At 37.0% G+C, this 26,997-nt stretch overlaps 1 protein-coding gene across 6 annotated transcripts in view; it reads left to right on the forward strand.

Moving 5' to 3' along the window:
- KDM2A (lysine demethylase 2A) overlaps positions 1-26,997 on the forward strand; it is a 125,489-nt gene that overhangs the window by 62,930 nt on the left and 35,562 nt on the right. For 5 of the 6 annotated variants that reach the window (XM_012757555.3, XM_012757556.3, XM_012757554.3 and 2 more), the window contains exons 3-8: positions 3,884-4,022; positions 4,643-4,721; positions 5,506-5,552; positions 20,206-20,384; positions 25,650-25,756; positions 26,127-26,220. In XM_012757555.3, the coding sequence (XP_012613009.1) occupies positions 3,884-4,022; positions 4,643-4,721; positions 5,506-5,552; positions 20,206-20,384; positions 25,650-25,756; positions 26,127-26,220 (645 nt within the window). Of the gene's footprint in view, positions 1-86; positions 4,023-4,642; positions 4,722-5,505; positions 5,553-20,205; positions 20,385-25,649; positions 25,757-26,126; positions 26,221-26,997 lie in introns of those variants that run through there. The other variant, XM_076001666.1, reaches the window with a different exon arrangement.

Below are 26,997 nucleotides of genomic sequence, written 5' to 3' on the forward strand. Positions count from 1 at the left end.
TCTGCCAGAAAAAAGAAAGAGAGAGAGAGAAAGAAGGGAGGGAGGGAGGGAGGGAGGGGGAGAGAGAGAGAGACAGAGAGAGAGACAGAGAGAGAGACAGAGAGAGAGAGAGAGAAAGAAAGAAAGAAAGAAAGAAAGAAAGAAAGAAAGAAAGAAAGAAAGAAAGAAAGAAAGAAGGAAAGAAGGAAGGAAAGAAGGAAAGAAGGAAAGAAAGAAGGAAAGAAAGAAGGAAAGAAAGAAGGAAGGAAGAAAGGAAGCTGTGCATTTAATAGAGATGCATGTGCTATATGACTAGCAGCATAGTAGGTTTACACCAGTGCCACCACAAACTCATGAGTACAATCAGTCTCCGGGTTACAGAGGACCCAACTTTTAGGCATCCTGTACTTATGAGCGGGTTCCCAAGACTCCCCATATGGATGATTTATAATTAAATAATTGAATTAATAATTTAGGAACTAGTTTCTTTTGCATATGTAAACAAACCCATGTGTAGTAGGCCTGCAGTTCCTAACCACTGGGCACCAGTCTGTGGCTTGTTAGAACCTGTGCGGCACAGCAGGAGGAGAGTGGCAGGTGAGCCAGTGAAGCTTCATCTGTATTTACAGCCACCCCCCATTGCTCACATCACCACATAAGCTCCACCTCCTGTCAGATCAGTGATGGCATTAGACTCTCATAGGAGCCCAAACCCTACTATAAACTGCATATGCCAGGGATCTAGGTTGTGTGCTCCTTATGAGGATCTAATAATGCCTGAAGATCTGAGGTGGAGGCTAAGGTAGTGATGCTAGTGCTGGGGAGCAGTTGCAAATACAGATTATCATTTACTGCACAATAAATATAATGTGCTTGAAACCATCTCCCACGCCCCAGTCTGTGGAAAAATTGTCTTCCATGAAACTGGTCCCTGGTGCCAGAAAGGTTGGGGACCGCTGGCATAGGTGATTCATTGGTGCAGCATCTTTTCTGTAGCAGCTAGTCTCATTGTTTATATGGTCACTTATGCACAGGATCACTTTCGTGTTAACTTTTTAATTTGATTTCGTGAGTCTGTGTTTACCCCCATGACTCTTCCTCCAAAGGAAAAAGTCCACTGCTGGTCTAGATGAGCCTGCAATGAAGAGAAAGGTGATGACAATGGAAATGAAAGTAGAAATAATTAAGCATTCAGAGAAAGGCCAGACACCATCATTCATTGGGAAAAGCATTAGGCTTCCGTCACTGGACTATCGGGACAATTATAAAGGATAAAGTGAGAATAATGGAACACGTGAAAGGCTGTGCTCCAATGAAAGTATCAATTATTACTAAGCAGTAGCATAATACAATTATTGAAATGGAAACTTTATTGTTGATTTGGTTAGAAGAACAGAATAACTGAAACATTCCTATTAGGCTAGCATTGATGCAACATTAGGTGTTAACCTTTAATATTCTTTGAAATTTCTCCTATCTCCTATTTAAACTTTGTATAAGTTTGTTTTATGTTCTGTTTGTCTGAATTAAAAGAAAGAATCACAGTAGTTCCCACAAGTTATAATACAGTATTACACTGTATTATTATTACCACATATGAACCATTATAGTATTGTTGTTTTTATTATTGTTATCAATATGCGCTGTTCATCAGGGATCCGAGTTACATAAGAATCCAGTGTAAAGATGTTCTCAGGAATATATCTCAGCTGTAACCCAAGGACCGCCTGTAATGTGTTGCATTATGATGTTTGGATGGGCTACGGTGTCTCACTAGATGATAGGAATTTTTAGTTCCATTATAATCTCATGGGAACACCATTGTATTTACAGTTCATCGTTGATTGAAATGTCATTATGCAGTACATGATTATGTATTAAAAGGTAAATTTGAAGTGTAAACAGCATTTTTAAGTTAACAGCTTATGAGATAGAATTCGCATACCATGCCATTCACTCATTTAAGGTACACAAGTCAGTGGTTTTTAGTATATTCACATAGTTATACAATGACCACCACTATCTAATTCCAGAACATTTTCATTGCTCCTGGAAGAGACCTATACCATTAGCAGTTACTTCCCCTTCTTCTCTTTTCCTAGCTCCTGGCAGTTGCTAATTTACTTTCTGTTTCTAAAGATTTACCTATTCCAGACATTTCATTTAAGTGAAATCATACAATATATGGTCTTTTGTGTCTGGCTTTTTTTTTTTTTACTTGGCATAATGTTTTCAGGGTTTATCCACATTGTAGCTCACATCAGTATTTCATTCTTTTTGTGGCCAGATATTCCACTGTGTAGGTATACCATACTTTGTTAATCCATTTGTCAATTTGACATTTGGATTGTTTCTACTCTTTGATTATTGTAAATAATGCTAGTGTGTTCATCTGTGTACAAGTTTTTGTTTTGAAAACAAGATCATATGTTTTCATTCTTTTTGGCTATATACCTATGAGGAGAATTGCTAGATCATATGATAAATATGTTTGACTTTTTGAGGAACTTTCAAACTGTTTGCCAAAGTGGCCGTACCATTTTATGTTTCCTCCAGCAATGTATGAGGTTTCCAATTTCTCCACATTCGCACCAACACTTGTTGTTCATCTTTCTGATGATAGCTATCCTTGTGAATGTGAAGTGCTATCTCATTGTGGTTTTGATTTGTGTTTCCCTAGCAACTAATGATAATTAAGCATCTTTTAATTTGCTTATTGGCCTTTTGTAATATCTTCTTTGGAGAGACGTACTATCTTTAAAGCTAAATATTGATGATATGCTGTTTGAAATGCTGTTGTTTAGATTAGCTTTCTTCCTATATCTGAGATAAAAAGGTTTTTGATGCATTAATTCAAATCTTTTTATCTAGAGATTTTACAGCACTATTTTTTTTTCATAGCGATGGGATCTCACTCTGTTGCCCAGGCTGGAATGCAGTGGTGTAATCATAGCTCACCTCAGCCTCGAACTCTTGGGCTCAGACGATCCTCCTGTTTCAGCCTCCTAGTAGCTGGAACTACAGGCATGCACCACCACACCTGGCTAAAAAACTAATCTTAAGTGTAGCTCTCTCCTATAAAACAATTATATTTTATATCCTGGCTTGAAGTGTCTATAAAGATAGTTTGTCCCCACTATGATAAATAATGATGGACAAATAAAATATTTAGCAGATCCTATTTAAAAGTCATGTTTTCATTGTGATTTATATCTCTAGGTTCAAAGAACTAGCAAAGGAAAAATTTCACAGGTAGAGAACCCAGTGACTCATTGAAACTTTTTTATAATCTTTTTTTTTTTTTTTTTTTTTGAGACAAGGCCTCACTATATTGCCCAAGCTGGTCTTGAGCTCCTTGTCTCAAGTGGTCTTCCCAACTCAACCTCCTGAGTAGCTGGAACTACAGGCATGGACCACTCAGAGTGGAATTGGAATGTTCTTGACACAAAGAAATGTTAAAGGCCTGTGTTGATGGATATTCAAATTACCCAGATTTGATTAATTCACTTTGTATGCTTGTATCAAAACATCACATGTGCCCTATAAAAATATACAGCTAAATTCCATGAAACCAGTCCCTGAAAATTAAAAAAAAAAAAAAAAAAAAAAATATACAGCTATTATGTACCTATAATAATAATTTAAAAAGCCTCAGTAAAGTTTTGCTTACAGGTTTCTGTGGGGAAAAAGACCCAACTTTGTTGTATGCTGTGCATTATGAGAACATAAGCTGATCTTGAGTTGAAAGAAAGAAAAGATCTATAAGGCAAGGAAAATTGACACTTGACAGTTAGCAGCTGATTGAAAGTAGCACTTTGCACATTAGGAAAATCTATGACCACTTGTAGATAAGATAGGCATGAAAAAAATGCATGATTTCTTCCCTCTGTCTCTCCTCTCCCAGCGTGGGACCATGCGACGACGCTATGAAGATGATGGCATTTCTGATGATGAAATTGAAGGGAAAAGAACATTTGACTTGGAAGAGAAACTCCATACCAACAAATATAATGCCAATTTTGTTACTTTTATGGAAGGAAAAGGTCAGTATCATTTTGGTTCAGATCTGCAGACCCTTGATGTGTACGAAGTCATAGACTTAGAACTGTGGATTTAGCCTTTATGCAGATAAAATATTGCCTGTTGATGTTATTTAACTATTTTCTGTTGCTACACAGTGCAACTTGTACGTACTCCTCCGCCCATCCTCCTGCCCTATGAATCATTCTCTGCTGTATTAGAAATAATCTTTTATTAGGGCAGGAGTGTTAATGGAGTTTTTTCCTGTAGGCCTCTTCCTTTTTCTCCCATGTCTTGGTTTGAGTTTAATTAAAAGTAGTACAATAAAACTCTTTTATGCATATGCCTACCCAACCAAAACTGAAGGTGGGATTCCATGTGTACTATGCAGCTTTGATCCTTACAACCTGACAAGGATGTTGTTTGTGTATTGTAGTGGTCAAAATTAACTTTTTTGGCTAATAAGAGATAGGGTGATAATAATTTCTACTTAGAATTTATGAGATGTCTCATTAATAGTACTACCCCCATGTTTAAGTTCTGAATTTCCTGAATTACACCATTTATACCTGTTTTATGGTCCTTTTATTTTTTTCCAACTATACCTCTTGTCTTTCTAATAATTGTTTTCCTATGGTGACAGATTTTAATGTAGAGTATATCCAGCGGGGTGGCTTGAGAGACCCTCTGATTTTCAAGAATTCCGATGGACTTGGAATAAAGTAAGTGTTTTCAGCCTGGCTGGATATGGTTCCAAAATGGCCATGTTACACCCAGGACTATAGACAATGGCAATATTGATAACCCAAAGCAGTAGATAATTGAAAATAATTTCCCATTTAGTTTAAAAAGTGTTATTTTTTTTATTTTGTTACACAAATGATTTCTGTTACAGGTAAATGAGAAAATATGGGTGAGCTAAAAAGAAAACAAATTTAAATCTCCTAAAACCTACCACTCTTAGATAAACCATTAACAGTTTGTTATATATTCTTTTTTCCTGTGTGTCTATATAAATACATAATCATTTATGTTTAAAAATAATTGTAAACCTAAATGTGAAGATTAATGTGTCTTATTGCGGAGTTCTCAGTACTTTAAGAAAAACTCACACTTAAGAGAAAAGTTCTCAGCCAGGCGCGGTGGCTCACGCCTGTAATCCTAGCACTCTGGGAGGCCAAGGTGGGAGGATCACTCGAGGTCAGGATTTTGAAACCAGCCTGAGCAAGAGCGAGACCCTGTCTCTACTACAAATAGAAAGACATTAATTGGCCAACTAAAAACATATAGAAAAATTAGCCGGGCACGGTGGCGCATGCGTGTACTTCCAGCTACGTAGGAGGCTGAGTCGGAAGGATCACTTGATCCCAGGAGTTTGAGGTTGCTGTGAGCTAGGCTGACGACACGACACTCTAGCAGGGACAACAGAGTAAGACTCTGTCTCAAAAAAAAAGGATAAAAGAGAAAAGTTCTCTCTACTTATACTTATTGGTATTTGTTTCTTAGGATGCCAGATCCAGACTTCACTGTGAATGATGTCAAAATGTGTGTAGGTAAGTATCAAGCTTTTGTCCTTTTTCTTTGAGGCAAAGATTTAAGACTCAGGAACATTGAAATATATATTTGATTAGAAACTATTTCATTAGCAACTGAGAATTTTTTCAAAGGGAATTACAGAAGTTGCCTTATTTAATACTAATTAAACATAGAACATTTGCATCTCTACCTTTTTCATACCTACTGTTTTTATCAGTGTACATACTTCCCTCCAAGGCATGCCTGTTTTGCCAGACAACCTACCAGGAAACTGAAAATTTTTATCTCTGAGTCAAGAATGAAGCGTCAGTGATATCTGTGATTCTCTCCATTTTCCTAAAAGCAGTAGAGACATTTCCAGGAAATTCTCACCAATGGTACATTTGATAACTTGTCTAAGACTTAAAACTTTGTAAGCTGAGAAGTAGATACATTAAAATTTCTCTTCATCAATGACTAGTTAAACTGAGTGTTGTAATCTGACATATATTTTATTATATTCAAAATAGAGGAAAAAGAAAGCAAATTAGAGCATGTAATTAAAGAAGAAAACTTTCAGGGATCAGTAAAGGTTCAGTTTAGTTTTCTATAGACAGTTGGTTTTTCTTATGGCCCTATAACACCCTTGGATCCCTAGGAGTTCCAGGGATGGTTACTCCGCTGTACACAATAAGGCAGTAAAGTGGAATAAAGTCTTTTTGGAATGTTTCCAACAAGACATGAAACAAAAATAATTTTTTGACTCTTTCCTCCTAATAGTAGAACTTCTAATATGTTCTGTCCTCTCTATTGAAGCTCCAGTGCCATTCCTTGCTTTGGAAATTAAGTATTGCAGTACTGTCTCTTATTAACTCTTCTGTTTATCCAAAAGGTGAAAGCCACAGATAGCACATGTTGAGGAAAGTTCTCTAATGCCTGTATTATTCATCCCCTTACTGTTTCTATGTTAGATTCTGGCCATCTGCCTGTCACCATGTATTTCCTAACCTAGCACAGTCCCTGAAGTATAGTAGGTGCTCAGTAAATCTGTTGAATAATTAAAATGCTCTCCTCTTCACAAGGCAGAACTTTCTCAGGGGGTCTCAGAAAACCGGCTTGAATCAGTCCATCATTTGACCTCTTTCTTAATGGACCTCCAGGGCAGTAATTCCCTGGATCCATAAGGTAATAGACCATCATAGTTTCTCTGTTAGTAAGACATTGGTTTGTGGTCCACAAATGACCGGCGCCAGAACCATATGTAATACTTGTTAAAAATGTAGACGCCTAGAGTATTCTGGGAAGATGGCCCAGGAACCTATCTCCCTACCTAGACAATAATTGGACTGGCAGAATCTGACATAACTATTTTGGAACTCTGGAGTCTGTTGAAGGCTTGCAACTTCCAGGGAAAGGCTTGGACAGTAAAATACAGTTAATTTCAATCAATTTCAGGTCTTAGCACCATAGCAGCTACCCATTTCCTGCTGCTAATCAGGCCCCATAGTAAGCAGCTATGCATGTATCTCCCAGAACAAGCTGCATAAAGCTTATTGAAGTCAGGGAGTCAGAAAAGGACCCTGTTCTCCAAATATTGGGAATCTGTACTGGGGTCATTGATTGTTGCTTTTGATCACAGAGGTACAGAGACAAAGAGGCAGGCAGTCTCCCAATTGTTGCAATTCCACTCTCTCCAGCTGAAATGACTTCCAGGAGATTTAAAGAGCTATTGCACTTATATTACCCTCCCCCTTTCATTTTTCTCTCTTTCCTTTTGGGTGGCAGACATTAAAGACCAGGGCATTCAAAAACAACACATATGGGGAAATTAGGGAAGTGACTGTGCATGCCCAGGGACAGGTGCAAGCTCAGAAAAGACCTGAGAAAATGTTTTAAGTTTACACTTCAGGTTGATCCTTGGCACAGCAACAGCCTACAGCAATCAAAAAACAAAATCAGGCTCACGCCTGTAATTCTAGCACTCTGGGAAGCTGAGGCGGGTGGATTGCTCTAGGTCAGGGGTTTGAAACCAGCCTGAGCAAGAGCGAGACCCCATCTCTACTATAAATAGAAAGAAATTCATTGGACAACTAAAAATATATAGAAAAAATTAGCCAGGCATGGTGGCATATTCCTGTAGTCCCAGCTACTCGGGAGGCTGAGGCAGGAGGATCACTTGAGCCCAGGAGTTTGAGGTTGCTGTGAGCTAGGCTGATGCCCCGGCACTCACTCTAGCCTGGGTGACAAAGTGAGACTCTGTCTCAAAAAAAAAAAAAAAAAATTCAACGAAACACAGCAAACCTTGGGGAAGAGAGAGAATCTGATTTAAGAGTTACTATATTATTAAATTCAAATGTCCAGTTTTCAACAACAAAAAATCATAAGAAATATGAAGAAACAAGAAATTATGGCCCATTCAAAGGATAAAATAAATCAACAGAAACTGTCCTTGAAAAACCTGATTGTGAGGCCGAGTGCAGTGGCTCACGCCTGTTATCCTAGCACTCTGGGTGGCCAAGGCAGGAGGATCACTCAAGCTCAGGAATTTGAAGCCAGCCTGAGCAAGAGCAAGACCCTATCTCTCCTAAAAATAGAAATTAATTGGCCAATTAAAAAATATATATATAGAAAAAATTAGCCGGGCATGGTGGCACATGCCTGTAGTCCCAGCTACTTGGGAGGCTGAGACATAAGGATTGCATGAGCCCAGGAGTTTGAGGTTGCTGTGAGCTAGGCTGATGCCATGGCACTCTAGCCTAGCCTGGGCAATACAGTGAGACTCTGTCTCAAAAAAAAAAAAAAAAAAAGCCTGATTGTGGATTTACTAGACAAAGATTTCAAAACAGCTGTCCTACAGATACTCAAGGAACTAAAGAATATACGGAGAAAGTCAAGAAAACAGTGTATGTTCAAAAGGAAAATGTCAGTAAAAGAGATAGAAAACCTTAAAAGAAACCAAAAAGAAATTCTGGAGGTGAAAAGTACAACTGAAAAATTGACCAGAGGGATTCTACGGCAGATTTGAGCAAGTGGAAGAAAGAATCAGTGAATTTGAACTTCCTATTAGACATTGGAAATTTTCAAGTCTGAGGAACAGAATGACAAAAGATTAAAGAAAAGTGAACAGAGCCTGCTATGATTTGAATGTTGTCCCTTCCAAAACTCATGTTGAAATTTAAGTGCCATTGTAACAGTATTAAGAGGTGGGACCTTTAAGAAGTGATCAGCCTATGAGGGCTCCACCCTTATGGGATTGGTGCTGTTATAAAAGGGTGAGTTTAGCACCCTCTTGTCCTTTCTCATTCTCTCACCTTCTGCCATGTGATAATGCAGCAGTAAGGATCTTCTCAGATACTAGCACCTTGATATAAGACTTCCCAGCTTCCAGAACTGTGAAGCAATAAATATCTGTTCATTATTAATTACCCATTCTCAGGTATTCTGTTACAGCAACATGAAATGGATTAAGACAGAGCCTAACAGGACATGTGGGATACCATCAAGCAGACCAACATAAACATTATGGAAGTACCAGAAGGAGAATAGAGAGGATATTTGATCAAATAATGGCTGAAAATTTCCCAAATTTGATGCAAGACATGAATATAAACATCCAGATAGCTTAATGAACTCAAAGAGTAAGTAAGCTCAAAAAGTAAGATGAACTCAAAGAGACCTTCACCAAGACACATATAATCAAACTTTCAAAAGCCAAATTCTTGAAAGCATCAAAAAGAAGTGACTTATCACATAAAGGGATCCTCAACAAGATTATGAGCAGATTTCTCATCAGAAACTTGGGAGGCCAGGGAGCAGTGGGCCAATATATTCAAAATGCTAAAATTAAAAAAAAAACAAAAAAACTGTCAATCAAGAATCTTATGTCTGAGAAAACTGTCATTCAAAAGAGAGGGATAAATTAAGACAGTCCCAGATAGACACTAAGGGAGTTTATTACCACTAGACCTGCTCTATAAGAAATGCTCAAGGGAATTCTGCAAATTGAAATGAAAAGACACTAGACAGTAACATAAAGCGATGTAGATCTCAATAAAGATAAATATATGGGCAATTATAAAAGCTAATATCATTATAACAATGGTTTGTAGTTCCTCTTTGTTTTCTACATGATTTAAGAGATATAACATTTTTAAAAAAATAATAATTAGCTTAAAAACACTAGTATTATGGGAACTTTGGGTGTGATGCCACAGTCTATTTTCTACATAATTTAATAGACTGTAATATATTTAAGTGAATTATTAGTTTATGTTTAGGGGCACATGGTATATAAGGATGCGATTTTGTGATATCAACAACCAAAAGGGGTAGAAACAGTTGTAAAGGACCACATTTTTGGTGTAACATATCGATGTCAAACTGGTATTAATTCAAAATAGAGTATTTAATTTTAGGATATTAGATGTAATCCCCATGATAACCAAAAAGAAAATAGATATATACACAGGGATTTGACAAAGGAATTTATATGTTTCACTATCAAAAATTACCTATCTAAATGCAAAAAAAGATGGTAATTCAGGAAACCAAGAGACAAAAAAGCTAAAAGCCATATAGAAATCAAATAGCAAAATGACAGAAATATGTCCCTCCTTACTCATAATTACTTTAAGCATAAATGGATTAAACTCTCCAATCAAAAGACAAATATTGGCAGAATGGATAAGAACAATATGATCCAACTATATGCTGTGTACAAGAAACTCACTAAAGATCCAAAAATATAATGGATTGAAAATGAGAGGATTGCTCAAGGTCAGGACTTTGAAACTAGCCTGAGCAAGAGCGAGTCCCTGTCTCTACTAAAAATAGAAAGAAATTAATTGGCCAACTAAAAATATATAGAAAAAAAAGTTAACCGGGCATGGTGGCGCATGCCTGTAGTCCCAGCTACCTGGGAGGGTGAGGCAGAAGCATTGCTTGAGCCCAGGGGTTTGAGGTTGCCGTGAGCTAGGCTGACGCCATGGTGCTGTAGCCCGGGCAACAGAGTGAGACTCTGTCTCAAAAAAAAAAAAAAAAAGAAAAGAAAATGAAAGGATGGAAAAAGATATTCCATGCAAATAATAACCAAAAGAGGAAGGGTGGCTGTACTAATATTAGACAACATAGACTTTAAATCAAAAATGATTACAAGAGACAAAGACAGATATTAATAAAAGGCTCAATACTGCAAGAAGATGTAACAGTTAAACATTTATGCACCTAATGACAGACCATCAAAATTACATGAAACAAAAACTGACAGAAGTGAAGGGAGAAGTAGACAGTGCTATATGATAACAGTTGGAGACTTTAATTACCTCCCTCTCAATAATGAATAGAACATGAGGCAGGAGGTACCCCAAGGGGTCTTAAAAAAATAATTAATAGAACAACCTAACAGAAGATAAGGAAGCAGAGGACTTAACACAATAAACCAACTAGATCTCACAGACATATACAGATTACTGTACCCAATAATAACAACAACAACATGCACATTCTTCTCAAGTATACATGAGACATTTTCCAGGATAGATCATATGTTAGGCCATAAATTAAATCTCAGTAAATTAAAAAAAAAAAAAAACAGACATCAGAGTATTTTTTCCAGTCATGATGGGATGAAATTAGAAATCAATAACAGTCTGGGCGTGGTGGCTCACAACTATAATCCTAGCACTGTGGGAGGCCAAGGTGGAAGCATCGCTGAAGGTGAGGAGTTCAAGACCAGCCTGAGCAAGAGTGAGGCCTCTCCCCCCCCCCCCCCCCCGCCGTCTCTACTAAAAATAGAAATTAGCCAGACAACTAAAAATATGTAGAAAAAAATTAGCCGGGCGTGGTGGTGCACACCTGTAGTCCCAGCTACTCAGGAGACTGAGGCAGAAGGATCACTTGAGCCCAGGAGTTTGAGGTTGCTGTGAGCTAGGCTGACGCCATGGCACTGTAGCCCAGGCAACACAGCAGTGAGACTTTGTCTCAAAAAAAAAAAAAAAAGGAAAAGAAATCAATAACTGAAGTAAAACTGGAAAGTTCACAAAATTATAGAAATTAATAACACACTTTAATGAACCAAAGAAGAAATTACGTGGTAAATGAGAAAATACTTAGGGATGAATGAACCACAAAACACTATACCAAAACTAATCAGAAGCAAAGCAGTACCGAGTGGAAAATTTTTAGCTATAAATGGTTACATTATAAAACAAGAAATTGCCAAGCACAGCAGCACATGCCTTTAGTCCCAGCTACCCAGGAGGCTGAGGGGTGGTTCACTTGAACTTAGTAGTTCAAGGCCAGCCTAGGTAACATAGTGAGACCCCACCTCTAAAATAATAAAAACAATAAAAAAATTTCAAATCAACAATCGATTTTCCTTATGAACTTTATAACTTTAAGGAAATAGAGAAAGAACAAATAATCTTAAGCTAACAGAAGGAAGGAAATAGTGAAGATTAGAGCAGAGACAAATGAAATAGAGAATGGAAAAACAATAGAGAAAATCAAAGAAACCAAAAGTTGATTCTTTGAGAAGATCAACAAAATTGACAAACCTTTATCAACATGGACTAAGGAAAAAAGTTCAAATTACTAAAATCAGAAATGAAAGTAAGGATATTACTACTGATTCTATGGAAATAAGAATTATGAGAGTACTATGAACACTTGTTCTCCAATAAATCAACCTAGATGAAATGGACACATTTCTAGAAACACAAAGCTTATCAAGATGAAATCACTAAGAAATGGAAAATTTGAATAGGACTGTGCTGTAACTAGTAAGGAGATTGTAACTAGTTCAAAAATATCCCTAAAAAGAAAAGCTTGGGCCTGATAACTTGAATTTTACCAAACATTTAAAGAAAAATTAACACCAGTCCTTCTCCAACTTTTCCAAAGAATTAAAGAGGGAACCCTTCTAAACTCATTCTATGAGGCCAGCATTACCCTAATGGCAAAACCAGACAAAGACAGTACAAGAAAAGAAACCTACAGGCCACTATTTATTATGAATATTAATGTAAAAATCATCAACAAAATACTAGCAAACCAAATTCAGCTTATTAAAAAGATTATACAAAGGCCCGGCGCGGTGGCTCACACCTGTAATCCTAGCACTTTGGGAGGCCGAGATGGGCGTATTGCTCAAGGTCAGGAGTTCGAAACCAGCCTGAGCAAGACCCCGTCTCTACCAAAAATAGAAAGAAATTAATTGGCCAACTAAAAATATATATATACAAAAAATTAGCCGGGCATGGTGGCGCATGCCTGTAGTCCCAGCTACTTGGGAGGCTGAGGCAGTAGGATTGCTGAGCCCAGGAGTTTGAGGTTGCTGTGAGCCAGGCTGATGCCACGGCACTCACTCTAGCTTGGGCAACAAAGTGAGACTCTGTCTAAAAAAAAAAAAAAAAGATTATACAGCATAACCAAGTGGGATTTATTCCTGAAATGCAAAGATGGTTTAACATATGAAAATCTATCAATATAATGCACATTAATAGAATCAAGGGAGGGGATCACATGGTCATCTCAATTGATGCAGAAAAAACATTTGACCTTTTCATGATAAAAACACTCAAACAGAACATAGAAGGAAGCTACCTCAACATAATAAAAGTTAAATAGGAGAAATCCACAGCAAATATCATACTTAATCATGCTCCTCTAAGATCAGAAACAAGGTGAAGATACCTGCTCCTACTAATATTTTTAAAAATCTAATTGCTCAGGCTGGCCTCACACTCTGGGCTCAAGCAGTCCTGCTTCAGCCTCTGGAGTTGCTGGGACTACAACGCATGCACCACCATGCCGGGCTTGATAATATGATCTGACGTATAGAAACCCTAAGGAGTCCATCAAAAACCTGCTAGAAATAATAAATGGATTGAGCAAAGTAGCAAGATACAAAATTAGCAGGCAGAAATCAGTTGCATTTCTATACCCTAAATGAGCAATCTGAGAAGGAAATTATAAAATGTTCAGCTGTCAAGAAACTATAGAATATTTAGGAATTAACCAAAGGAAGTAAAAGACTTGTGTAACGAAAACTATAAAACATTGCTGAAAGAAATTAAAGAAGGCATTAATAAATAGAAACCCTATGTTTATGGATGGGAAGACAGTCATTATTAAGGTGTCAGTACTACCAAAAGCGATCTACAGATTCAGTGCGATCCCTATCAAAACCTCCATTTTTTTTTTTTTAAAGAAATAGAGAAACCCATCATAAAATTCATATGGAATCTCAAGGGACCCTGAACAACCAAAATATTCTTGAAAAAGAACAGCAAAACTGGAGGACTCACACTTCCTAATTTCAAAACTTACTACAAAGCTACAATAATCAAAATAATGTGGTGATAGCATAAAGATAGACATGTAGACCAATAAAATATAATAGAACCCAGAAGTAAACCTTTGCATATGTAGTTAAATGATTTTGGACACAAGTACCAAGACGATTCATTGGGGGAAGGACAGTCTTTTCAACAAATGTTACTGGGAAAACTAGATATATCTAGTTTTGCATATATCTAAATGCAAAAGAATGAATAAAGTTGGACCCTTACCTAACATGATATACAAAATTTAACTCAAAATGGATCTACAACCTAAAACTGTAAATTCCTATGAGGAAACAGACGGAAAAGGCTTCATGACATTGAGTTTTGCAGTGATTTCTAGTATATTATGCCCAAGGCACAGGCAACAAAAGCAAAACAGATAAATTAGGCTTCTTGAAAATTAAAAAAAAATTGTGCTTTGAAAGATATTAACAATAAAAAGTCAACTCAGAATGGGAGAAAATATTTGTAAATCATATATTTAATAGGGATTAATATCCGGAATATATAGAGAACTAAAAACAACAACAAGCAACAAAGCACCAGCCTGTTTCAAAAATGGGCAAAGAACTGGGTATGGTGGCTCTCACCCTGTAATCCCAGCTACTCTGGAGGCTAAGGTGGGAGGATTGCTTGAGCCCAGGAGTTTTGGATGAGTCTAGGAAACATAGCAAGACCCTGTCTAAAACCAAAATGGGCAAATAACTTCAATAGACATTTCTTCAAAGAAGATATACAGATGGCCAGTAAGCACATGAAAAGGTATACATCATAACTAATCATTAGGGAAATGCACATCAAAACTGTAACACAATGAAACACCACCTCACATCTGTTAGGATGGCTACTATCAAAAAAACAGAAAATTAGGCCAGACACAGTGACTCACACCTGTAATCTCAACACTGTGGGAGGCTGAGGCAGGAGGATCACTTGAGCTCAGGAATTTGAGATCATAGCAAGACCTTGTGTCTGCCAAAAAAAAATAGCAGGCAAGGTGGCACATGCCCAGGAGCTCAAGTGTCCAGTGAGCTATGATTGTGCCACTGCATCCCACCCTATCTTGGGCAACAGAGTGAGACTCTGTCTCTCTTAAAAAAAAGAGAGAAAATTAGTAAGTGTCAATGAGGATTTGGAGAAGTGGAAACCCTTATGCCTTATTCACTGTTGTGAATGCATTTAATAACACTGAACTGTAACTGTATACCTAAAAATGGTTAAGATAGTAGATTTTATATTTTGTATATTTTACCAAAGTTTTAAACATTTGGGAAAAAGACAGTAGACTTGTGGATATAATAAGATTTTTGAAGTATGCCAATATATAAGGTCTTATTCAGTCACCACTCTTCCTTTAGATTTCTTCCCACTTCTGTACCACTTTTTCATTTCTTCAGGATTCTGTTTACTGCTAATAGTCTTCTTTGGAAGCCCTTTGTTACCGTATATTTTGTAAATAGACCCAAGGATGGTCACAAGATATCTTTGCTGTAATTTAAAATCGCTGCTATAAAACAGCGATTATATCTAACCTAATAGACCTATCAGATATTTCAACTGGTAACTAACTTTATGTCCAGGTTTTTTTGAAGTTAGTTATTTTTTGTTTCTTGGATAGCTGATGATTGTCAAATCGCAATGAACAAACTATTAATTATAATAATCCATTATTAGTACATGTACTTTTGCTAATCCAATTCTTGTTTCAACCTAAAGTAGATTGTTACTTCTTCAATGTCAGTTTATATTGCAGAAAGAAGGAAACCATTTTATCATGTAAACTTCATGCAATAGGATATGTTAGTTGAGAGTATGGACTTGAGCACAACTATCTGGAATCAAATCCTGGCTCCACGAATTACTAGCTGTGTAACCTTGGAAAAGTTACTTAAATGTGAAGTGGTTAGAGCAATGTCTGGCATGTACAATTGAACCTTGAACAATGCAGATGCAGGGGTTAGGGGTGCTGATTCCCTGTTCAGTAAAAATCCACATGTAACTTTTGACTCCCCAAAAACATAACTACTACGAATATACTGTTGACCAAAAGCCTTACCAATAATATAAACAGTCTGCTTAACACATATTTTGTATGCTATATGTATTATATAATGTTTTCTTACAATAAAGTAAGCTAGAGAGAAGAAAACATTAAGAAAATCATAAGAAAGAAAATATGTTTACTGTTTATTAAGTGGAAGTGGATCATCATAAAAGTCTTCATCCTTGTCATCTTCACATTGGGTGAGTTAGGGTGGAAGGGGTGGGATTAGTCTTGCACTCTCAGGGGTGGCAGAGGTGGAAGAAAATCCACATATAAGTGAACCCATGTCGTTCAGACCTGTGTTGTTCAAGGGTACTGAGCTCTCAGTAAATACAATGACCATGTACTTTCAGTGCTCTGGTACATAGAGTACAGGCATACTTCATTTTATTGTGCTTTGCGGATATTTATTTTTTTTACAAATTGAAAGTTTTTTACAACCCTGTGTTGAGCAAATCTGTTTGCACCGTTTTTCCAGCAGCATGTGCTCACTTAATGTCTTTGTCACATTTTGGTAATTCTTGCAATATTTCAGACTCTTTCATTATATCTGTTATGGTGATTAGTGATCTTCAATGTTACTATTGTAATTATTTTGGGATGCCATGAACTGTATCTGTCTAAGAGTGAACATAATTGATAAATGTTGTGTGTGTTCTGACTGCTCCACCAAATGGCCTTTTCCATTTCTGTACCTCTCCTTGGGCCTCCCTATAGCCTGAGACACAATAATATTGAAAGTAGGCCAATTAGTAACCCTAAAATGCTCTCTTAAGTGCTCAGGTGAAAGGAAGAGTCACACATCTCTCACTTTAAATCAAAAGCTAGAAATGATTACGTTTAATGCAGAAGGCATGTCAGAAGCTGAGACAGACTAAAAGCTGGGCCTCTTGTGGTGGTTTAGCCACGTTGTGAATGTAAAGGAAAAGTTCTTGAAGGAAATTAAAGGTGCTACTCCAGTGAACACAGGAATGATAAGAAAGTGAAATAGGCTTAGTTGATTCTAACCTTCTATGGATGTCTTTGAGGGCATCTGAGACTTCAGTGGAGGAAGTAACCATAGGTGTGGTAAAAATAGCAAGAGAACTAGAGTTAGATAGTGAAGATGTGACTGAATTGCTACAATTTCATGTTAAAACAGATAACAAGTTGCTTCTTATGGATGAGCAAACAAAGTGTTCTCTTGAGGTGAAATCTACTCCTGGTGAAGATGTTGTGAACATTGTTAAAATGACAACAAAGCATTTGGGCTATGGACTATTATATAAACTGAGTTGATAAAGTAGCAGCAGGGTTTGAGGAGATTGACTCCAATTTTGAAAGAAGTTCTATGGGTCAAACAGCTGTCAAACATGCTACAGAGAAATCTTTCATGAAAGGAATAATCAGTGTGGTGGACTTTGTCTTATTTTAAGAAATTGTCACAGCCACCCCAACCTTTAGCAACCGCCACTCTGCCATCAACATCGAGGAAAGACCCTTTCCAGTAGCAAAAAGATTATAACTTACTGAAGGGTCCGATGATCGTTAGCATTTTTAATACTATTTTTTAATTCTGGTATGTCCATTTTTTAGATATAATGCTATTGTACTCATAATAGACTACAGTATAGTGCAAACATAATTTTTATATGCACTAGGAAACCAAAAAATTAATGTAATTTTATTGCAATGTTTGCTTTGTTGCTGTGTTCTGGAACTAAACCCATAATATTTCTGAGGCACACCTGTACTGAGTGTTCTGGTAGCATTAGAAGAATGGTGCTTTGAAGTTGGACATGGTGGTTCATGCCTGTGACCCCAGCACTTTGGGAGGCTGAGGTGGGAGAATTGCTTGAGCTTAGGAGTTCAAGACCACCCTGAGCAACTTAGCAAGACCCCATCTCTACAAAAATTTAAAAATTAGCCATGCATGGTGGTATCTGCCTCTAGTTCCTCCTAATCTAGGAGGATTGCTTGAGCCCATGAGTTTGAGTTTGCAGTGAGCTATGATTCATGTGCCACAGCTCTCCAGCCTGGGCGACAGAGCAATAGCAAGACCCTGTCTCTTTCTTTAAAAAAAAAAAAGAGGAATAGAACTTTGCTTTGTTCTACATTCTTGAAGGAAACTGTTCATTTTCATTTTTAGTTTTTAAAATTGTGGTTAAATACAGATGATATATAATTTACCATATTAAAAGTATTTAATTCAGTGGCATTATGTGTATTTACAGTAACCAACCATCACCAACAATTCTAGAACTATCCGGTTCATCATCCCAACAGAAACTCCATACCCATTAAGCAGTCATCGCCTTTCCCTCCTCCCCTTATACCCTGCAACAACTCATCTACTTTCTGTCTGTGAATTTGTCTAATGTGCATATTTCATATAAATAGAATTATATAATATGTAGCCTTTTGTGTATAGCTTCTTCCGTATAGCATGTTTTCAAGATTCACCCCTTATAGCGTGTATTACTATAGAACTTCATTCCTGTTTATGGCTGAATAATATTTCATTGTATGGATAGACCACATTTTATTTATCTGTTCATCTAATGATATACTTGGAGCTATTCCTGCCTTTGGCTGTTGTGAACAGTGCTATTGTGAATATTCATGTACAAGCTTTTGTTTGAACACCTGTTCTAGATACATACCTAGGAGTGGAATTGCTGAGGCATGTGGTTATTCTGTTTAATCTATTGAGGAACTGCCAACCTGATTTTCATAGTATGTGCACCATTTTACATTCCCACCAGTAATGTATGAGGGTCCCAGTTTCTCTGCATCATTGTCAACCCTTGTATTTTCCAATTTTTAAATAATGGCCATCCTAGTGAGTATGAAGTGGTATCTCATGGCAATTTTGAATTGGCATTCACTTTTTCTTCCAGAATATGAAAAATGTGTTCAGTCCATTGCCCTGTATCATCAATTATATTTTTATGTATATTCTGACCTGTCTACTTCACTGTGGAAATATTCTCTCTTATCTCTTTACTAGACTGTAAACTTCTTGAAGGCAAGGGATCAGGTTCTAATACTACCTGTTATATGCAACAAGGCCAGGTGTAAAGTAGGTGTTCATTAGTCGTACAAGTCAGACAATATTGGCAGCTTTTTTATTCTCTCTCTCCCATCCTTGACCTCCATTTTCTGAATCTTTTAGCTTATGCTGTTGCCTCTGCTTGAAAATGTCCCTGTTGATTCTTTTCAGAATTCTATTTATTCTTCCCCCTCTTTTCCTAAAGTCTTTTCTGATTGGCCTAATAAAAATATAATATTCTCCTTTTGTTTCTGCTATTAAATTGAGCACCAGCTTTTGCTGAACATTTTACTTCATTGACTTTAAATCGTCCCAGTGGCCCACAAAGTAATAATAACCCTCAAGAAGATATTAAGGTTAAGAGAATTTACATAACCTGCCCAAGTAGTATTGGAGCTAAGATTTAAACTTAGGTCTCTTTGGCTCCAAAGCTGTTGTCCTGTCTTCCTCCTGTTTTATGGTAACTGTTGTGGCATTCTGCATTTTGTTGTAGTTGTTAATAGTTGGTTGAGAATCTGTTATAAATATTTGCGTCCATCATGGTGTCTTTATCATTCTGTAAATATTTGTGGAATGAATGAAAGGAGGCTTTTATACTAGAAATAATTATGGACAGGTTTGGGAAATAATCCTATGGATCAAGGAATAATTTACTTGATAATAACTAGCTAAATAACCTAGGTAAATAACCCTATGGATCAAGAATGGGTTGGTTAAATTCACATTCAATCTATTACCCACTAACTAGTGAATCTTTTATTTAAATTATGGCATAGATTAGTTCAATCTTCAAACCTGCATCAAATCAGTATAGCTCAGTGGATTAGAGCATTGACTCTAGAATTGGGCTTCCTGGGTTCTTATCCTGCTTTGTCTTGCAAATTACCTAACACATATTTTCTCATGTATGAAATTGAGATTAGTACTTAGCATTTACAATTGTTAAGATTAAGTGAGATGTCAAATAAAAGATTCAACAACTGACAGTGTAGTAAATAGGCCACAGGTTGGCCAATGGGAAGTTGTGAGAAACGAAAGAAGAAAAAGAAAAATTTAAAATAAAGGTCATAGGGAGTGATTTAATTTTTCACATTTCCTGTTGTCTTTCCCATTTTGTGTGATTTGATTATCAATGTTGAGTGAGAACTTTCTCCTTGTCTATTACTAGAAAGAAGAAAGGGGAATTTGTTTCTTTCCTCTGTGTTTATATTCTTAATATATTTAAGGATTTAGTGGCTCACCAGAGATGATCAATGCATCTTTCATGGCAGGGAGTCGTCGCATGGTGGATGTCATGGATGTGAACACACAGAAAGGCATTGAAATGACCATGGCTCAGTGGACACGCTACTATGAGACCCCAGAGGAGGAGCGAGAGAAGCTCTATAATGTCATCAGCCTAGAATTTAGCCACACCAGGCTGGAGAACATGGTGCAGAGGCCCTCCACGGTTAGTCTAATCATTTTCTCCATATTGTCATTGTCACCAAAAGAGTTACTTTTATACTGGGAGAATTTATAAATTTCTGCACATATCAAGATTAAGCTGAAGGTGAACAAGACTATTTGATAAGAATAATTTGTATTTCTAGAAGACTCTGCATTTTCCAAAATCATTTCATTTTATATAGGGCAGTATCCCTCTGATTTGTATAAAAAAATAATTTTAAGGACATTGACCTTTGCCTGTGATGGCGAGGAGTCTTAAAATTTATTCTTTACAAGATAATTGTTGGTGGGAAGTTTGCTTAAGAAATTTCTATCCTCTAGATTTACACTTATCAGAAGCTTAGGAGAAAACTAGTTTAGAGCCAGGTGAGCATTTTGTGTGATGATTGCTTGAGTAGGATCTAGTGGGTGACTGTTAGTAGTAAGAGTTTGGTGATCCATCTAAGGCAAAATTCAATTTAATTTGCTTTTGATCTTAAGCTTTCCAGAAGGCAGATTTTAATTTAACCAATCTTTTGTCTATAGGATGTTGGGAACACCTACTTCCCTAAGGCAGCTTGGTTTCATTTTTGGAACATACCAGGTCATTTTGGGGTTATTTCTATTCATTTTATTCCTGACTCAGAACTTGTTTAAGTAAACTGTTCCATCTACTACGGTAGAGGTTGGAATGTTTTAGTCATTTTATTAAAGTCAAGTCCTTAGCGTTTTATCTAGTTGTCTTTGAAATTATCGTAATTATATTCTTTGACTTTCAGAGTTAAAATATAGTAATTGCTTTTAACATCTTTACCTAATAAATGTGTATACCTTCAACCTACTACTAAATTGCATTATCACCAATATATTGTTAGACGAATGGGGAAATATTCTCAATATTTTGTTATTGTCTAAAGAGACAGTGTAATTTCTTGTCATTACTTTTTGTTATTGGAATGCTACAACTAAAAGCAGAATTTCTCATTAAGAAAAACTTTTTTGGGGCCGGGCATGGTGACTCACGCCTGTAGTTCTAGCTCTCTGGGAGGCCGAGGCGGGTGGATTGCTCAAGTTCAGGAGTTCGAAACCAGCCTGAGCAAGAGTGAGACCACCCGTCTCTACTAAAAATAGAAAGAAATTAATTGGCCAACTAAAAATATATAGAAAAAATTAGCCGGGCATGGTTGCACATGCCTGTAGTCCCAGCTACTCGGGAAACTGAGGCAGAAGGATTGCTTGAGCCCAGGAGCCTGAGGTTGCTGTGAGCTAGGCTGATGCCACGGCACTCTAGCCCGGGCATCACAGTGAGACTCTGTCTCAAAAAAAAAAAAGAAAAACTTTTTCTCTCCCTAGAATGAAAAGAATCCTTATGTTATCGTTTTTTGTTCATGTGGAAGTACAAGAAAACAAGGCAGTAAGCATTTTGCCTTCTTATTAGCCAAACAAAGTTTGCTTAGTAAATAGAGAATTCAGTTAGAAAGAGACATAGGAATTACAATAACATTGTTTATAAGTGTATTTCTTTAATATTAATATTTAATATTTTCATTTAAAATTTAAAATAATACAATTATAGCTATAAATATAAATATAAAACTTGACCTGGATCATACTTATCCATTAAGATTTAGAAATGTATGACCATTCACACATGAAACCCTTCTTTTGTAGCATCCTGAACTTACTCATTTTGTCAGCCTTAATGATAAAAATGGTATATCATTTTATAGAAATTAGAGAAATGCTACATGCTACACTGTTAAATGGAGGAGTAGAACCTATGAGAGGGCTCGGAAATAGAAAATTATCAGGGGGGAAAGGCCACAATGCACTGGTATCTTTTAGGTACTTAAAACATGCCCAGAGCCGGGCACAGTGGCTCACGCCTGTAATCCTAGCACTCTGGGAGGCCGAGGCGGGCGGATTGCTCGAGGTCAGGAGTTCGAGACCAGCCTGAGCAAGAACGAGACCCCGTCTCTACTATAAATAGAAAGAAATTAATTAGCCAACTAATATATATAGAAAAAAATAGCCGGGCATGGTGGCGCATGCCTGTAGTCCCAGCTACTTGGGAGGCTGAGGCAGGAGGATCCCTTGAGCCCAGGAGTTTGAGGTTGCTGTGAGCTAGGCTAACGCCATGGCACTCACTATAGCCTGGGCAACAAGCAAGACTCTGTCTCAAAAAAAAAAAAAAAAAAACATGCCCAGAAAAATTTAGTGAACTATTACCAAGGTTACTTCCTAAGACCAAGTGAGCTTTTTGTGACCTTGCTTCATAAACAATAACATGCTTATTCTACTGGCATTTTTCTCCCTAGTATATCCCTTCATTTATCTTAATATTTTCCAATATGTCTCAGTAGTGCTCTTTAAAAAACAACTTTATTGAGGTAAAATTGACAATAAAGTACATACTCATTTTAAGTGTACATTTCAGTGCGTTTTGAAAGACGTGTTTACTCATGTAAGTACCACTGCAATCAAGATACAGAACATATCATATTAATATTTCTTAAACCTAAAGCTACATAATCTCTTGCTCCTTATGATCTTTACTAAGTACTATGCTAGGTGCTACAGATACAGTGGAAAATAACATCATTCCTGTCCTCAAAATGCTTAGAGACTTATAGGGAAGAAACATAAAAAATAGGCATTTATTGGCTGGGCGCAGTGGCTCATGCCTGTAATCCTAGCACTCTGCGAGGTCAAGGCGAGAGGATCACTCAAGGTCAGGAGTTCGAAACCAGCCTGAGCAAGAGCAAGACCCAGTCTCTACTAAAAATAAAAAGATATTAATTGGCCAACTAAAATATATATATAGAAAAAATTCGCTGGGCACGGTGGTACATGCCTGTAGTCCCAGCTACCTGGGAGGCTGAGGCAGAAGGATCACATGAGCCCAGGAGTTTGAGGTTGCTGTGAGCTAGGCTGACGCCATGGCACTCTAGCCCAGGCAACAGAGTGAGACTCTGTCTCTAAAAAAAAAAAAAATGGCACTGGTACACATTTGTTTGGTAATGGGGAAATTAGTTCATGGTAGGCCATGAATTGTTTTTGCACAATATACGAATAGATTAGATCCATGATACTAGACATCTTGCCAGTTTGGCCCTGGTTTTAGTGCAGAACAGATCATAACTGGTGTTAATCCTTACTGGAGACTTGCTCCCATATGGATCAGAGTATTTAGCAAAGGGCTTATACAGGAGCCAAAAATTACCCTAAGAAGAAAAGTATAAGCATGTTACCACAAATTCTCTCTGTAGTCAGAAGTTACCTGATTATGCCAAAGAAAGGGAGGCAAGAATGACTGACTTTGTTGGTGTAGGTGAGAAATTCTGGCCAGAGAAATTCTGCTTTCTATGAATGAACACTTGGTAAAAAATAATCTTACATTCCCAACCCTTCTTCTCCCTGTCCAGACATGGGCACTTATAGTATATTAAGCAAGTACTTTATTCCTTATTCTGTTAAAGGCATTCCAAAAGACCACACAGGGAGATGGGAGATGTTGACCACTACTTTAACAAACAGAAAGTAGGGGGGCCGGCGGGCAGCAAAAAAAAAAGGAGAAAGAAACAAAGTAGATTTTGTTTGAAGGAAAGAAAGGCATCTGGGGCTCATTCAGTGTTTTAGACCTAGGGAATGCTTGGTTAAAATTGTTGGCCCCCTGAGCAGAAATTCTTTGAGATGGTGTAGCAAGTTAACCTTAATAGTTGCTCCTTATTTTGCTCATTTCTTCCATGTCATTGATGATCCTTTCTAAATACTTTCCCACAGTTAACATCTGGGTGTCCACTGTACAACTGCCTTATATAATGCACAGATTGTATGTATTTGTCTACCTGCACACTATAAGGAAAATAAATGATCAAATATATAAATGTTGTTATACAGCTTACCAGATACATGTTTTTTACAACTATAAGTTAGTTATGACATCAGCACTGTGCTGAGTTCATATTGATTTGCTCTCACACTTTACCTACCTAGAGTTGTTTCTTTATCTACCTGGAGTTCAGTGGTTGGGTGGAGACACTTGAAGATACAGGACATGCTGTGGTTTAGTGTAAAATGTTAAAATAGTTTCATACTGCATTCACTTATTTTTTTCAGCAAGTATTATTTAAAACATATTCCTAAACTTTGATAACATTATTTCAGAAATTTTAACATGTATTTACATTTAATCTGTACAACATACCTTTGAGGTAATTATCTTAGTTTTATAGATGAGTTCCAGGGCCTTGCATAATCTTTCAAAACTGAACTTATTAACATTAGTGTCACTAAAGTTGGTATTCAGCCCTCCACTGCTAAAGTTGACTGGCTTTAAAAAAAAAAAAAACAAAAAAACCATGACAGAGGCCGGACGTGATGGCTCACGCCTGTAATCCCAGCACTCTGGGAGGCCAAGGCTGGTGGATCCTTTGAGCTCAGGAGTTCAGAACCAGCCTGAGCAAGAGCAAAACCCTGTCTCTACTAAAAATAGAAAGAAATTCATTGGCCAACTAAAAATATATATATATATAAAAAAAAATCAGCCAGACATGGTGGCACATGCCTATAGTCCCAGCTACTGGGGAGGCTAAGGCTCAGACTCCTTGCTTGAGCCAGGGAGTTTGAGGTTGCTGTGAGCTAAGCTGATGCCATGGCACTCTAGCCTGGGCAGCAGTATGAGACTCTGTCTCAAAATAAATAAATATTGGACTGAAGGTTTCACCAGAAAAAAAAAAAAAAAAAAAGAAAAATAAATAAATAATGAATGAATGAGACAGACATGAAGTTTCTGATTCCTAACCTAGTAGTTTCTATAATACATAACCTATGTAAGACTACAAATCCATATTGGATTTATTTCTTTTTTTGTTTTTGTTTGTTTGTTTAACTTTTGGCATCTTAGCTGCTTTAACAGTGGTATTTCTTTTGGTGAGTTTACAGCTACCTTTCAGACAGCACCTTTTATTAGACCAAAAAATACAGTAAATTATGCCAATTGACATAGAAGAGTATTTGTTTGGACACGACTATATCATTTAATGACCCCACTTTTGCTGATTATCATTATGGTGATGGAACCATTAGTCTTTATTCTTATTTAATAATTATTTCTAGAATGTTTGCCTAGTGACCCTAAGATTCACCAACAGATTGTTTTAATTTGCTTATAATTAAATTGTGGTCTTTTAATGTGTATTTCACAGAATTCTATTTTTCTTAACTTTAAAATTCTCTTTAACCCCAACCCTTCCTTTGGAGCCTAAATGTTTCCTCCATTTTAAAGGTGGATTTCATTGACTGGGTAGACAACATGTGGCCAAGGCACTTGAAGGAAAGTCAGACTGAATCAACAAATGCCATCTTGGAGATGCAGTACCCTAAAGTGCAGAAGTAAGTGACGTCCCCTTGGATTTTCCTCAGTGTGCTATTAGAAGACCAAAGTGATAGCAAGGAATGGTTCCTCTCTTACAAGCTTTGTTTTGTGTGCTAAATGATCAAAAAGTTGAATTATTTAAAGAGTAGACTTTACAATTCCAAAAGGAAGAGTGTGTGTAAACATAGCATATAATCACATGACTAAAGGAAAAGAAAACCTATCACTTCTGATAATGTGATGACTTGAAATTGAATTCCTTTCACCTATCAGGAATTGATTAGGTGGAAAGTTGAAGGAATACCCAAGGGGTGAGTGTAGCATTTTGGTGGGACAGGTCCTCTTTTTTTCATCAGTACACTAATGCTGCTGCTTCTTTTGGGTCAGGTACTGTCTAATGAGTGTTCGAGGCTGCTATACTGACTTCCATGTGGACTTTGGTGGTACCTCTGTTTGGTATCACATCCATCAAGGGGGAAAGGTACGGTCATAGTTGTGAGAGGGGGTTGGAATCTGAAGCTGGTTATATGACTTTTCTTTGGTTCATGTATATTTAATATACACTGGAAACGAATCTGTTAGGAAGACGTCCCCATTCATATCTGGAAAGAAATGTAGCTTAACCTGACCTTCTTGGCTAGTGTTCGGTAGGAATTAGTATTCATCCAGTCCACTGTCATTACACCAATATTGGCATAGTATTTAGTAATCTCAACAGTCCTATTTCTAGATTCCCAAAACAGAATTCTCCAAATGAAGCCAAGAAAGTGATTTTAGGAGGACAAGATAATTCCTGTACTTGGAAATGTAGTAACATGTTTGAAAGGAACATAAAATTTAGGTAGATTCATGATGAAATCAGCAAATTAAGATCCAAATCAACTTCTTCTGTTATGAAGGCATTGGTTTAAAATGTGAACAAAGGAAGCCTTGGGTCCTTTTTGAGGATATAAATATGTTTTGGAGGACTGTCCTCATTCATAAAGAATTATATTCCAGCTTGTCAGAATATTTTTGAATGCTACATAAGAATGGCAATCTAGAAGTAATACCAGAGGTGTATAGTATTATACTCTATTATTACCCTTTTTCCCTTTATTAGAGTGTATGCATTTATGAGTGAAAAGTAGAACTAGAATGAAAACAGATAATATTTTGTAAAATGTGAAGTCTTCTTACTCTAGAATGACTGTACCTCCAAATCCAGAAAGTCACGTTGTTTACTTTAGATATGTTTAAGTCCTATTGGTCTTAATTA

This window comes from Microcebus murinus, chromosome 4 (assembly GCF_040939455.1).
Source record: "Microcebus murinus isolate Inina chromosome 4, M.murinus_Inina_mat1.0, whole genome shotgun sequence".
In the NCBI taxonomy this organism is placed as follows: domain Eukaryota; kingdom Metazoa; phylum Chordata; class Mammalia; order Primates; family Cheirogaleidae; genus Microcebus; species Microcebus murinus.